The sequence below is a fragment of the Euwallacea similis genome, chromosome 10, assembly GCF_039881205.1.
Source record: "Euwallacea similis isolate ESF13 chromosome 10, ESF131.1, whole genome shotgun sequence".
NCBI classification, from domain to species: domain Eukaryota; kingdom Metazoa; phylum Arthropoda; class Insecta; order Coleoptera; family Curculionidae; genus Euwallacea; species Euwallacea similis.
Window position 1 is genome coordinate 2428956 of NC_089618.1, and position 14061 is coordinate 2443016.

Genomic DNA, 14061 nt, shown 5'->3' on the forward strand with positions numbered 1-14061 from the left:
TTTTACAGTTTATCTCTCTCTTTTGAGTAACCGCAAAGTAGGCAGACAATACTGCGTTTATTGACTCTGTGTTTCCTTGTTAAAATAATTATTGAAAAATAGAGCGTTAAACTGAACTATTAAAAGTGGATTTTATATACATCAAAGAAACGTGTTCATAGTCAGTTGAAGGAAAAACATTTAAGAATACTATCTGTGGCTGGATGTTTGCGGGAAATCCCACTTCGCTAATTTAATTATCGAACGCTAATCGCTCAAGCATATAGCTAGTGAAAAAACAAGCGCAAAAACCCATGTGAATAAGTTAGAAAAAGACGTCCAAAAAAATACAATAGCCGCTGTCAGAAAGTCGTGACCGGTTCATCTCACTCGGCGGCATATATATACCAGTTTTTGCGATTCAAAGTACCATATAGTACCATTATGTTGTACTTGGTACCTCTTATTCTGGCGGTCCTCGCCCCAATAGGACGAGGGGGCATCGTGTACTTAATCGATGATATTCACGATCATAAATCAACTGAAAATCACCAGGACCAGAGTAACGTTATCCCTAAGAGTGGCGACGGGGTGAAACGCGGAGTGTTGTTGACAAATCCGATTGACGAGGACAAAGCCGGAGATGGGGTATATTTTAGACCGGAAAGTGGAACTCCGGTTCAGGATGGACAGGTATGATACATTTATTATTACTTTTTTTGAGACGCTCTATTCGTGTTTCTGGCTCGTAACTTGCCCCCTCCAATTGAACTAGTGACCCACTATTTGGACATTCTGTATATTATTCCGACTTATTTGAGGGCAAACCAACTTTTGGAATTGCCTATGGTGCATTAACAGCCTATAAATTTTTTTTAGAACACTGCGTATTAAACTAAAACATTTTCAGCGTCTTATAGCTAAACCAACTCGAAGTAAAAGATCCTATGGCTCCGGAGGATCGAGTGGAGGAGGATATGGTGGTGGTTACGGAGGAGGTTTCGGAGGAGGCGGTGGTGGTGGTGGAGGTGGTGGTTTCGGAGGAGGGGGCGGATTCGGCGCAGGGGGCGGCGGAGGATTGGGCGGCCTTGGTACTTTACTCGCAGGCCTTGGAAGTGGCAAAGGAGGCGGCAGTGGAGGTATTACATAAATTAAATTGAAATTGAGAATATCAAAGGGGAATTTGCAGGTGGGTTTGGGGGCGGCAATAGTGGCGCTTACAGCGGAAGCTTTGGCGGTAGTTCTGGAGGCCATGGTGGTGGCGGGTTAGGAGGAGGTCAAGGCGGCGGATTAGGAGGAGGTCAAGGCGGCGGATTAGGAGGGGGCCAAGGAGGCGGATTGGGAGGAGGTTATGGAGGCAGTGGAGGCTTCGGCGGAGGAAATGGTTTAGGCGGGGGTCATGGCGGAGGCGCTGGTGACAACAGTGGTGGGGCTACTGGTAGATCAAATTATTATTACCCCAAAAAGTTATTTTGTCAATTATCCGCATCAAATAGGCAGCGTAGTGATTTTGGGTGGAGGTGAAAAGGGTGGTGGCGGTGGCTTTGGAGGATCAAATGGAGGCGGACATGGTCAATCAAGTGGAGGTGGATATGGCGGATCAAGTGGGGGTGGTTATGGCGGATCCGGTGGAGGAGGATTTAGCGGAGCCGGAGGCCACGGAGGAGGAGGAGGTCTTGGAGGAGGAGGTGGATACGGAGGAGGAAGCTCGTCAGGTAAATAAATTAACGATTTTAATTATTAACAATCAAAGAAACTATTTTCTTTTCTTTCAGGTGCATTAATATTAGGCGAAGGAGGCTCTGGTGGAGGTCTGGGCGGTGGTTTAGGAGGCGGATATGGAGGCGGGTCTGGGGGTGCTGGAGGTATTTGTTATTTCACATTAAATTTGGAACAACTTGAATTTGAATGTGTTTTCAGGGTTTGGCGGCAGCGGTGGTTATGGAGGTGGAGGAGGAACTAGTGGTACTTAACATTAAAACAAAAATTTAAAAATTTACTGTTTTTTTCCGTAGGTTTTGACGGGGGCAAAGGTGGTAGCGGCGGTTTTGGCGGCAGTGGTGGCTACGGCGGCGGTAATGCCGGAGGCTTTGGCGGAGGTTCGAAATCATCACAATCATTTCGAAATTTTTGGTATATTTGGGTTGTTCTAGGCGGCCGTGGAGGACTAGGTGGTGGTGGAGGAGTAGGTGGCGGAGGCAGTGGCCATCATAGAGGTGGCGGTGGTGCCTACGGCCCTGGAGGCGGCGGAGGATGCGGGGGAGGGTGTGACGGAGGAGACGGTGGTGGAAAAGGAGGCGCATATGCCTCTGCCAGCGCATCGGCTTCAGCCAAAGCTGGAAGCTAGTGAGTTTCCGCTCTAAGGTGGCAATACCGCTTTCATTTAATATTTTTTATTATTTCAGCGGCAAATAAAGACAGCGGCGAGCGATAAATTTGTGATAATAATGATTGTATGTTTTGTGTGAATAAAGTTTTATTATAAAGAAACTTAATAAACTTAATTGATTAATAATGAAGACTTGACTTAGTTATAGTTCTAGTTGGATATTTCGTACAGTCACTGTTCATTATCTGATTGTCTAATAACCGGTTGTTTAAATAAAATTTTCCGCGTCAAAACGAAGGCTAAAAGCGTTTACCAACTAGTTTAATTTCTTTCTTTTGTGACGACAGAGAGGGGAGGGTCGTATTTGTTGTCTTTATACCTCGTCAGTTTGATTAAAACCTCTCTGGAACGCATTATGAAAATCAGTTCTGCAAAGAGTTCTTCTTCGAGCTCGTAATTTTGCATATCTCTGGCCACGTATACTTCCAGGCATTTCTGTAATAACATTTCTATACATAAACACCAACGACGCCAACCAACAAACCTGCATTATTAACTCAGAGTTGGGCAGATCTTCGATCCAAATATTACCAATCTTAACGCGACAACTCCGGATTATACCGATCACCATCATGAAGTACAACAAGTAAAGTCCGAGAATTCTGAAAAATTTCTAGAGTCCTAAGTATAGTTCCATATAAAATCTTACCCGCTCTGCGTAATATAGTTAATAGCGCTTGGAAATACTCTCTCGTTGAAGGTGTACATCACTAAAATGTCACATCTATTATGGACCAAATCTTTCAAGTAATAAAAATAATTGTCATCATCATCTGTGCAGTCTTCAGCGATATGCCACCACATCTCCCCTTCAGGGTCAAACTGAAGGGAGGCCACTAAGTTCCTCTCAATCCTCGGGTCTGCAGGTATATCAGCGTCATCATCATCTTCTTTACTTCCATCTAGTTCTTTAAATTGCTCGTAAATTTCCGGGTCTGTAGAGAGTTGGTTATGGAATGTTATAAAAAAGAATGTTGAAGAAATTACGTCCAAGTTCTCCCATGATGGTCAGAGGACGTGGCTCTGCCTCTTTAGTAATGAAGAGGAATTTGGGGAAAATCAAGGGTAGCCACGTAGAGCTGTTTAAGGTTTTATTGGATTGCAAAATGGTGATAAGGTTCTGCCGATGAACATTAGGCAATGGCGGTATTCGGGACATCTGTCCGAACGTTCTTTGAACTTTGTGATTGCCGTGCCCTATGTGGGTATAGCTGATTTCTATTCGGAATGTGAAGGGTTCGTCTATAGGAACCATAATTACCAACACTTCAAACAAAATCCAAAGAAACAAGAAAGTGAAATTCTCATACTTGACATTACGTCCTTCATGAGCTCTTTGAGGTTACCCGGAGACACCTTCCACTTGGTCAAACTATGGGCAGACCACGTAACTACTACCACATCTGAGGGTTGAAAAGCTCCAAAAATCTCCTCCGATGATTGGATGTTTCTGAAGGTACTTGTTAAGTTCTTGTAGTCTTCCTGAGATAAGCTACAACCGCAATGCATGGACTTATGTAATATACAGGGTGGTCGCTTGAAGACACTCTGTTCTAGATACTTAAGAATAAAGGCAAAGAAGCTGTTAGATACAACCTCTTTTTCTCCTTTAAATCATTAATCCATATGTCCAAAACAAGACGTGTTGAAAACGACACACCAAACCACCAAATTCTGCATTTTTTAACGTGACAGGCCAAAAAATACATAACTTAAATTAAAATTACATTTTGAGATTCCTTTGCAAGGCATACGCCTCGAAAATGGTTCCTGCGCTGCCCATGTAGAGCTCTATCTTGAACTTAGCAGGGTGCGTTCGCACCCCCACTGTACTTCCTAGGGAGAAGAGCAAGAAGGGGAAAATCACGGTAAGGATAAGTAGCACATAGAGTAGGCCCCCCATTATGAACTTTTTGAGGCGGCTTTTCGCCTGTTCTGCAGGCTGGCTCCATTTTGCGTCAAACTCTTTAGAGCACTGAAGAGAGATGGAAATTGAAATTTTTTAGAGTGTGAGGGAGAAAACTTCTGACAATTTGATCAAAAATATTATAAGTGATCGCTTCCATCTTGAACCAGTCGTTTACCCCCAAAGAGCTGTCGCTGCAGATCCAGTCCAGAAGCGTGCGGATCTCGAAGAAATATGGAATCAGGCGGTAGAATTTGTAGCCCAATCTGCAAAACTCTTTCAGTCTAATGTGACGGCAAAAAGTCTAATAAAACCTGTTAAAAAGGCTTCTTCCAAACCATAAATGATGGAATGAAATTAGAGGCGGGTATCCGTTTCTGATCTGATAGGCCGAGAAGAGGAAATAAAGGCATTTAAACACGTAGAATGTTTGTACCACTGGAGTGGCAGTAAACTTCCTGCAGATAATCACATTAATTTCAATTAAAAAAGGATCAAGAAAACCGCTCACTTGTTACTAATTAACGAGTACAAAATGAAGAAATAAAGGTGGCAGGATACCACCTGGAAATAATGAAACACCAGCTTGCTAAAACGGTTTTTCCTCAAATAAATAACCCTATCAATGACCATGAGGACAAAATACAACAAAACCGTGACGATAAACGAGGTAGGCACTGTGTTGTTCTGAACGAAGTAGATCACGCCATGGTTTTTGTCTTCAGTCTGAGGCAAAATTACCATATGTATACACCTTAGCGACATTACCATTTCACCTACATGAAAGCTGCCGTAGTAGAAGAGGATGAGGCAGATGTTGACCAAGTCGCAAAGGAACATTGGGGTATACACGTCCACTGGGATTTGCGTCGACGAGGGTGAAATCAACTGCTGCATGAATAGCCTAAAATTCTCTGCGTATTTACCCACTCTAAGAATGCAAAAGAATTCTTCAAGCTTGCAGCACGTACAAGAAATACAATATATGTACCTTTTTCCTATCGACTTTTGAAAATAGTCGCTCATGGCTACCTCCACCGTCCTCATTTGTAACGTTTCCAAACCCGTATTGTTTTCGCTATAAAAACCAACATCTAAAATTACCAACTAAGAAAACACAATCTTACCAACCCAGCCAACACTACCAATTTCCCATCCTTGCATACATAATCTCCATCAGGAATCAACGAAATGGAGCGATCAGTGTAGGTCATCCATAGACCTTGCATCTGCAGTACCATCCTGGGGAAGCTAATTAAATTGAGCGAAAACGCAGTGCTGATATCAACTTGCCTGTGAAAGAAAAAGATCACCAGGATCAAAAAATTGAAGGTTACATTAGTGTCTCTGGTGATCCCTATTACGACGGACGGGAAAAACAGGTTTGTTGCTTGTTGCTCTGAACTCCACTGTGCTACGGTCATCACGAGGAAGTTCTTGACGAACAGCATTATCTGTATTTAAGAAATAATTAGTTGAAATCGCCGAGAATAATCGACCATAAGTTTATGGTGTAAACGTAGGCAGTTTGGCGTGGAAACAAGTAAGCGCGGCGATGTTGCCGAATTAACCGAATAATTCTAGTATGAATGAAAAAGTAACGTCGCCAATTTAGGCAATAAAGTAAATCTCTGAAACTGACCAACACGTAGGCGATGGTAGTGGCCCAAAAGGTCCTACTGGGTTTTGGCACTGTGAGGGCGCCCCAGCAAAAGGTGATTATCATCAAAGGGAGCGATATGAAACTTGCTGTCGTTATTTGATTGATGATGATGATGAGGTAGCAGAGCCACTCCGAATAAGCCAGAAACATATAGAAGAGCGCTCTGAGCAATTTCACGTAGATCGAGTACTGAATGGGGCTAAGACCGACCTCATTGCCCTTTTTTCTGCAAAAAATTGATTTCCTTAAAAAATTTAAATGAGACACTTGATAAAGTACATGGATTCGAGAATTTCCGTGTAATTCTGAGAGGGGTGCCATATTTGATTGTTCCCTAATCGCACTCCTTCCGAGTATTTGGTTTTCTCCTGCAATAAAACTTGCGATTCATCTGGCAATATTACAACTATCCAATACCTTCAGGGCCATCTTCTCCTCAAACATATTATTAAGAATATCCCGGAAGCTTCTGGTGCTTCGATTGATCAATCCTGTAACACTAACTACCCAACTCTCGAACGCGCCCCAAAGGAAAACCAAAACGATGTCAAATTTATACCATTTGGGCTGAAGCATTGCTGAGACACAAAATTTCAAAACCAGCACTTTTTAAAGGAAAATACTACCAAAGGGTAAATTAGGGTCTTTGCTGCTTCCAGGCTTGTTGTAAAGGGCCTTCCTCAAATCCTCGGGATTCCTGCCCTCTTTGACGGCAACTTTCTGGTGTCTGCGGAGTGTTTTTTCGACTAATACTGTCTGCACATTTGTGGAGTGGAACAGCGCAAAATATTCGCTCAAGGGAGGAGGATCGTAAGGATCAAAATCTTCAGGAGTCACTTTTTCCTCCTTAGGAGGTAGCAAGGGTATGTCACTGGTTATAAATTCGTCATCAAACATGTAATAATCACTAGATTTCAGTACTGAAAAATTTGCGTAAATTAATTATTGAGTCTCAATTAAATCCTCACTGAAGTCATGGGTTTTCTTTCTGCGGTCATAAATCTCTCCCTGTGCTCTTTGGTGGGCAGCTCTCACTCTATCCAATTTCCTTTTGATGTTCTTTCTAATCTGTGCATCTTGCGCGTCTAAAGCTGCACGTTTCTCAAGCCTAATCCTCTCAATCAAGCCAACACCTAAATTAACTCTCTTAACAATTAACTCTAAGCCTCAATACACAAACCTCTATCAGCCAGAATAGTCTGCGCCTTGGCGTCGTTAACCAAATGAAAAAAGTGGAAGCTCTTGAAGATTCTCTGTTGGAAGATAAGGAAGAAAAAACATGTGCAGTCAAAACTCAACTCTGAAGAGGAATGATCGACAGAGCAAACTCCAGTTGTATTCATGTTGGGAATACTTCTAGTTGTATGAAATTTGTCCACACAACCCATCGAGAAGAATCTGGTAAAACTTCAGATAATTTTTATTTCAGGCATATCCAACCGCACTCACTGATAAATGTAACAATTAAAGGGAATGTACGTTTCATAAATGAAAATACATCCGAAGATTTGATTAATGGTGCCAATCATCATCACCAAGATGGTGTAGGCGATGAGAAAATTCCACCTAAAACAACTGATATTTAGTAAATGTGCGATAATACCGGATGGCCAGGCAAACCCTGGACATAGGAGATTAATATGGGAAATCGGTTTTTATTTTTTACGCCTGCACGGATTATTCAATTAAAAAACTTTTACATAGAGGTCATAGTACTCAAAATCGGCTACCATTCCGCAATTTTTTCCATCTTCTAATTAGAGCTGTTTTGACTTAAAACGCCTCCAAATTTCAAAAATTTGAATGTCTGGCTTAACCGGCACAATCGAGATCACGATCAGAGAACAGAGTTAAACAAACATAAAGTCGCAAACAACATAAGCATAAAAACCTTATGTCAAATGAATTTTCTCCTTTTTTTATTTAACCTTTTATTTAGATGCAACAAAGAAAAAGTGAAAACAAATAAATTAAACAACTACCTATATATTAACGTTCAACTAAACAAATTAAGTGAACACAAACAAAAAACTTTAACATTGCAAAAACATTTATAAAAATTGCTCGAAGAGACCACCTTCTGCAGCATTTTTATTTTCACAACCCATATAGACAATTTTTCAAAAATGATCATAACAGGAAATGTGTATTTCGTATTAAATTTAAAATTTCCCACGGAGATTCTGTCTAGTGAGTGAGATAAAAGATATAGGTTATATCTTTGTGCTATCATCGTAGGTCAATAAAAAACTTATTTATTTACTATGGGGATATTAAAGCAAATCACATGATAATTATCCTCAGGTTTTCCATTGATTTTTTAATTAATTAACTCGTAAATAAGTTAAAAATTGCTTAGAAATTAACAAAAAGAGAAAACTCATTTGACATGGAATTTTTATGCTTATGCTGTTGGTGACTTTGGGTTTGTTTAATTTTGACCTTGACTCTGACCAATCATGGCTTCGAACGATTACATGGAACATTCAAATTTTTGAAATTTGGAGGCGTTTTGAGTCAAAACAGCTCTAATTAGAAAATTGAAAAATTCGAGATTGATGGTCAGTCTTGAGTACTATGACCTCTACGTAAAAATTTTTCAATTGGATAATCCGTCCAGGTGCAAAAAAATAAAAACCGATTTCCCATGTTTATCCCCTATGTCCAGGGTTTGCCTGGACACCCTATATATAATAAGAGAACCTTCTTAGAATAACTTTAGGGGGACGCAAAAACATATCGGTTCCTTCCCAAGCGAATATGAAGGCCCCTAGAATATAGCCAAAGGAATATAAGCTGGGTCTGAGAGTGCCTGCCAGGAAGGTAGCACCTAGGGAGGCATAGAACCAGCAGGTGAAAAAGACTCTCTTGAAGGTATCTAGGTATCCCCTGAAAGAATGTATCAACTTTTTTTCTTCCAGGACTAGCTAAGGCAAGACTGTCACCCACCGAGTGTAAGTGACGAAATCCGGAACTGGATTTTCAACTTCGACATCATCGACAAATCCAGAGACATCTTCATTGCTCCCAGGAAAGAAATATATCCCGCGAAACATCCATTCTTTCCTGAAGGATCTCCACTGCCTCGAAAGCAGCAGAAGAAGCCAAAAATCTAGAATAATCTTCTTCTTGTTAGGAGGATGTGCCATGTTGAGCATATAACAGAACTGTTGAACGCGTAGTAGGAAATTATTCGAATTCCAGTAGTCAGTGAGGGTGTCTGAAATAATTCCAAAAGTTGACAAGGTTCCAATGAATAAAGGAGGATGATTATAGGACTTTTCCAGAAAGAGGGCCACCAGCCTAAGGTGGCCATGTACTCTGCAGGCACCACTATTGCTACTATCACCAAGCTGGGCAACCAAAGAATGCGCACCCAGGTACGTTTCAAGGCGAACATAAGCAAAAGCCAAAAAGGTAATATGATCGCCACTACGTCCATACGTTGCGCTATTACTATCGTGGTGAAAAACAGAGATATCTACATATCACAATGAGAAATAATTAAAAACCTTAAGAGGGGTGGTTTAGTGGGAAAATTACCTCACACCCGAACTTATAAAACCCATAATTGGCCAAATATTTCAGGATAGTAATGGTGTTTTGATGACAGTTCTCGAAATTAATTTCCGGGAAGATCACCCTACGTCTTGCAGGCCGTAAATTCCAGGATTCTCTATAGTTCTGTATTCTAATGGTGACCATCCTGGTGATGGTCACCATAAATACATACAGAAAGCACCAATATAACTGCTGGAAATCAGCCCATTCCATTCCATGCTGGGACTGGTGAAATCCAACCCAATCGGCAGTATTCAATGTTTTATTGTACATTTTACCATCACGCTTCTAAAACCTCACTCACTATTACTAAAAAACTCACTGAAAAAGTCTTACATAAAAGCCAACATAATTCCAGCTATCGTGATACTTGTACTGGTTCATATACAGTAACCTGCAGACTATAAACACCTGTACTATGCAGGAAACAAAGTACATGGTGATATTGGTAAAGGTGCGTCCAAAGACGCACGAGGCGGTGAAGAGAAACACGCACGGAATGAATATTGCACACATATCGAAGAGGCACATGTACCATCCCACCAAGAGGGTGACCTTCTGTAGGTGCACCTCCAAGATTTTACACACCATATCGATGAAGTTGTTGACAAAATTTTTAAGCTTGCGCAATCTAGGGCCTATATCCAGATACCGTTACTTTTCAATTGTTTCCAAATTAAACCTAAATACCACTAGATAACTTTTCCTCCTGCTCCAAGAGCTCTTCAGGACTACTTGGGGAAGTTATCCGATCAAACTCCTTCTGAAGGAAATTCTTTTGAATAATCACTGCGAATTGGAAAAAGATGGGAATGGCCAGGGCTGCAGTGACCTTTTTGGGGTCGGACTTCTCGAAGCCATAGAGACGAAATCTACAAAATCCTGCTTAGAACTTCTTTGTATTTTTCTCAGTTACAAAGCGCTTACTGCTCCTCAGAAAACAGTTTATGCATGACGTTTCGGGTGATTGAAATCTGATAGAGGTACACTGCAAATAAGTTGAGCATGGCGTAGACAATAACAATCCACCAGTAAACACTGAGAAATCTTTTCCAGGGTTTAAAACGGCACAGTTGAAAGGTAGTCAAGAGCACCATGGCCAGGGCAACAAAAACTATCCGGAAGATATTGCTGGTGGTCCAAAATCCCATCCAAATCATAGTGAGCACCACCACCCAAATCCACCAGGTAGCGAAGAATTCCAAACAAGCCTTCTTGAACCTTACTAAAAATTCCAGTTTGAGCTCGCCTTCTTCCAGCTCTTGAATCCGCATATTGATTATAGAGTTTTGGTAAAATGAAAGAATACACTTTTTGCAGCTATCGGAGTTGGCACAGCCACCTCATTCATCAGCATCCTCTGTTGCTTCATGAAAGTTCTCTCCTGCCACAATTGTCTCATGGTGACGAATATTATCATCCCAAACAAGGATTGGGTCAGTTGATGCAGCCATTTGTACTTCTTTAGTTCACCAAGTCCTATGATGACAAAATTTTGATTCAGTGCTACTTCTGTTGAGGCAATAATGACCTGATTTCATGTTAACGAAACCAAAGCGTGACGGTAGTTCTTGAGATGTCAAGTCCATGGAGTACAGGTAGCTGGTTACTAAAAGAAACCACACCCAAGCCACAATTAAAGGGCTGGTGAGGAGGATTACTCGCTTTCTGGAGGGCAGGAGCCATATTAAATTGGCCCAGATCAATAGAATCAGGGTTTTCCAGCTCACATAAACAATAGCCCAAACCTAAATACTTCAAATGAACATTCATCTGAGTCAATTCGAGGAGTACCATTATGGTGAAGTTGGTCGCCAAATAGGAGATACTGATGATGAATTGTAAAATCTGTTCTATTATCAACTTGATTTTGTCTGCGAGTGAAGCACCGATATTGTCTAGTTTATCATATTTCACTTTTTGCTGCAAAACTTGGATTGAACATTAAATTGACTAATAATTCGGTAGAAACCTGTATCAACAAAATTTTCTGCCTTTGCATTTTATAGTTGCTCTGCTTATATTTGAAGCAAGCAGTCATGAGGTTCTTGAAGCCGTCCTAGAAAGAAAATGGAACTTTTCCAGAGGCTTACAGTTTATCAAATAAGTTTAAGAGTTGTTCTGAACTCACCTCAGCCCTCAACACCTCTCTCGACACCAAAACTACTAAAATATACAAAACGTACAAACAAATAGGAACCACATATATGTGCGTTGGCTGGGCACGGAATTTGAGTAATTTAGGATCTGTATAGTTTTTATAGGTCTTCAAGGGTACTAAATTAAACAACCTACAGCAAAATAGTCATGTAGAAATTATAGCAAAATAAAAGGAAATAAGGCACCTGCCCCAGATGCTGTCAGAAATGATTTGTCTGTTGCCATAAAAGTACTGGAACTGGTATCCGATCATGACGATCATGTTGATGAAGATGATAGGGATAAGTGTGACTAGGATTCTTCCAAAAACCTTGTCGATTCTCTGATTGCAGGTCCAATAGGTCATCACCGAGAGGAAGACAAGGTAGTAAATGGCCCCGAAGGCTGTGGCTCTTAAAACTGCCGTCAAGCAGCAGTGGAAGACCACGTAGTACTTGCCTAGATTCACTAACATTGAGGCCATATTTTTCCTTTTCAGCTCCTTGGCCATATCAGTGTCTTCCTTATCCTTGGTAGCCTGTATAACTGCACTGCACGCGCAGAGCCTTTTGAAGGCTATGTGTAGGATCAACGAGGTCACCAGCATTAAAGGTTCTAAAATCATTCTATATCTGCTCCAACCTCATTGTCACCATATACCTGGCAAAAACCATGGAATTGCGTCCACTAATGACAACCTCTCGAACTCCATCACTCCTACTATGCGCCCTGCAGAATCTAACGTAGAGCAGAGCTAGTAAACCAACTAATAGAAGAAGAAGTTTCTTAAAGGTTGTCCTAACCTCACCTCTAAATCACATTCTTTCTTAGTGCGAAAAAAGAGGGCAATGTAGAAGCTGAGCACCAATGTCGTGGTCAATATGCACGTGATGATCAATATCTTCATGTAAGTACCAGTGCTCTTGGCCATGGAGTGGCTGCTTGGTACCGAGAAAAAGGGCATATAGCACCCTACCACCAGATAGATGTAGGAGGTGATTATGGGTCGAATAAAGACAGCTGGATTTTAATTGAAGGATTAGAAAATGGAGGGAGAGATGATGGGACTTACCGGTGACCACGGAGAAGGGTAACACCACTCTGAATAAAATAGCGCACCACCAATAACGCCGCATTTTGATGTGTTACGTTTGTAGTTGATAATTCAATTGACATTTAGGGAGGTTGACAATATACAGGATGTTTTAGACCTATCGGATTAAACTTCTAGGTATTGTTCAGTGCAACAATACAAGATATCTGAATATCAGAACCCTTGTCCGCAAATGTCTTCCTAGGGCGCTATAGCCTTATGATGCTTTAAAACAGTTATGTGAAAAAATGTTTTTATTGAGTTTTAGTATAGTTCATTTTAATTTGTTTGTACAAAATAATACTACAGTAATTGTTCAAAATATCGTGTTAGCTTAAAATGGCTTAAAGAATCATAAGACCGTAGCGATCTAGGGAGACATTTACGGAGACAAGTTCTTATATTCAGATGTCTTTTATTGTTACACTGAACAATCTCTAAAAGTCTGATTCAATATTTCTGAATCACCCTGTAGACTTGATGACAGAGGTCGACACACAGTTGCCATTGCCAGAGCTTCGTAATTTTAATAGAAGATTAAGCAAACTTCAGGACTATTGATCGAAGAGAAGCAACCCCGAGAGAATTTATTTGCCAGGAATTCTACAACACCTTTGAGCGACCCGGAAAAGTCTGAACTGTCGAATTACTGACCTCGAATTACCTTAGAGGAGCGTATTCTTAAGTTTGTAATAACTTGAACCAAATTTCAGGATTACTTATCACATTTTAAAGAAGTAACCCTTAAATGTCTTAATTTATGGAGAATTTTACATTATTTTTAAACAAAAGAAAATCAGCTGAATTTTAGACAACTGTAGTAGCCGGAACTAACCTTCATGATTACTTATCTTAGAGAAATGGAATGGAAAAAATTAACCTGAACTGTTCTCAACTAACCTTTGGCTCGAGCAAACAAATTTTAGACTAACCCAAGTCACAGCTGAAAAACTGACCTCCGAGGAGTTTTTGCATTACTATAGTAACGTGAACTATACCATAGGAGATAATTTTTAAATGCCAAATTAGGGCAATTGTCTGAGCTTTTCCTTTAAAAGTAACCTTTAGTCATGGAGGGTGGGCAAATAACGAATGAATGGAGATGAGGTACTCTTGTTAATTTCGTTTCCTAGTCACCTCAATATTAAGTGCAATAAAACTGGATTTAATAAATGTCTACGAAGGGACATTTCGCTTGTAGAAATTCGTCAATATATCTTTCTTTATTATGTTTTGATAAATTGCAGGACTTATTCAACCAGGTGACGTCCCAAGCTAAATTTGTCGAGACCCTTCGCTACCTTTACTAATTGAATTTGTGTTCACTCTAA

General features: G+C 40.6%; 2 protein-coding genes across 3 annotated transcripts; one reads left to right on the forward strand and one right to left on the reverse strand.

Moving 5' to 3' along the window:
- Window positions 1-326: 326 nt before the first annotated feature.
- LOC136411783 (uncharacterized) lies at window positions 327-2469 on the forward strand. 2 transcript variants are annotated; one of them, XM_066394495.1, is made up of 9 exons: window positions 327-672; window positions 890-1118; window positions 1169-1417; window positions 1476-1694; window positions 1755-1844; window positions 1900-1944; window positions 1995-2078; window positions 2133-2325; window positions 2385-2469. In XM_066394495.1, exons 1-9 carry the CDS (start codon window positions 424-426, stop codon window positions 2392-2394), a joined length of 1368 nt encoding a protein of 455 aa, XP_066250592.1. In that variant the 5' UTR covers window positions 327-423; the 3' UTR covers window positions 2395-2469. The 2 variants fall into 2 exon arrangements, with proteins under 2 accessions (XP_066250592.1, XP_066250593.1); XM_066394496.1 differs by having other exon boundaries at window positions 1900-1941.
- Window positions 2470-2520: 51 nt separating this feature from the next.
- On the reverse strand, window positions 2521-12773 carry LOC136411634 (piezo-type mechanosensitive ion channel component-like). Its single transcript, XM_066394278.1, has 36 exons — window positions 12710-12773; window positions 12446-12657; window positions 12298-12391; window positions 11844-12252; window positions 11630-11789; window positions 11471-11557; window positions 11293-11421; window positions 11009-11246; window positions 10808-10977; window positions 10426-10757; window positions 10200-10370; window positions 9835-10129; window positions 9481-9786; window positions 9217-9418; window positions 8887-9157; window positions 8641-8826; window positions 7387-7503; window positions 7118-7335; window positions 6906-7070; window positions 6564-6857; window positions 6355-6515; window positions 6217-6305; window positions 5917-6163; window positions 5568-5728; window positions 5406-5516; window positions 5266-5352; window positions 5055-5205; window positions 4786-5000; window positions 4589-4732; window positions 4399-4540; window positions 4096-4343; window positions 3679-3860; window positions 3356-3610; window positions 3018-3303; window positions 2853-2970; window positions 2521-2803 (listed from the first exon to the last, which is right to left on the reverse strand). The coding sequence occupies exons 1-36, from the start codon at window positions 12771-12773 to the stop codon at window positions 2630-2632; spliced, it is 6891 nt and encodes a 2296-aa protein (XP_066250375.1). The 3' UTR covers window positions 2521-2629.
- Window positions 12774-14061: the final 1288 nt, after the last annotated feature.

What these genes read in the sequence shown, in the direction of transcription:
- LOC136411783 (XM_066394495.1), top strand. Translation starts at nt 424, where the DNA reads ATGTTGTACTTGGTACCTCTTATTCTGGCGGTCCTCGCCCCAATAGGA. An exon ending in CAACAGTGGTGGGGCTACTG is followed by an intron (nt 1,418 to 1,475) that starts GTAGATCAAATT and finishes CGCATCAAATAG; the next exon opens with GCAGCGTAGTGATTTTGGGT. An exon ending in CGGGTCTGGGGGTGCTGGAG is followed by an intron (nt 1,845 to 1,899) that starts GTATTTGTTATT and finishes ATGTGTTTTCAG; the next exon opens with GGTTTGGCGGCAGCGGTGGT.
- LOC136411634 (XM_066394278.1), bottom strand. Translation starts at nt 12,773, where the DNA reads ATGCGGCGTTATTGGTGGTGCGCTATTTTATTCAGAGTGGTGTTACCC. An exon ending in TCTGACAGCATCTGGGGCAG is followed by an intron (nt 11,790 to 11,843) that starts GTGCCTTATTTC and finishes ATTTTGCTGTAG; the next exon opens with GTTGTTTAATTTAGTACCCT. An exon ending in TCTACTACGGCAGCTTTCAT is followed by an intron (nt 5,001 to 5,054) that starts GTAGGTGAAATG and finishes ATTTTGCCTCAG; the next exon opens with ACTGAAGACAAAAACCATGG.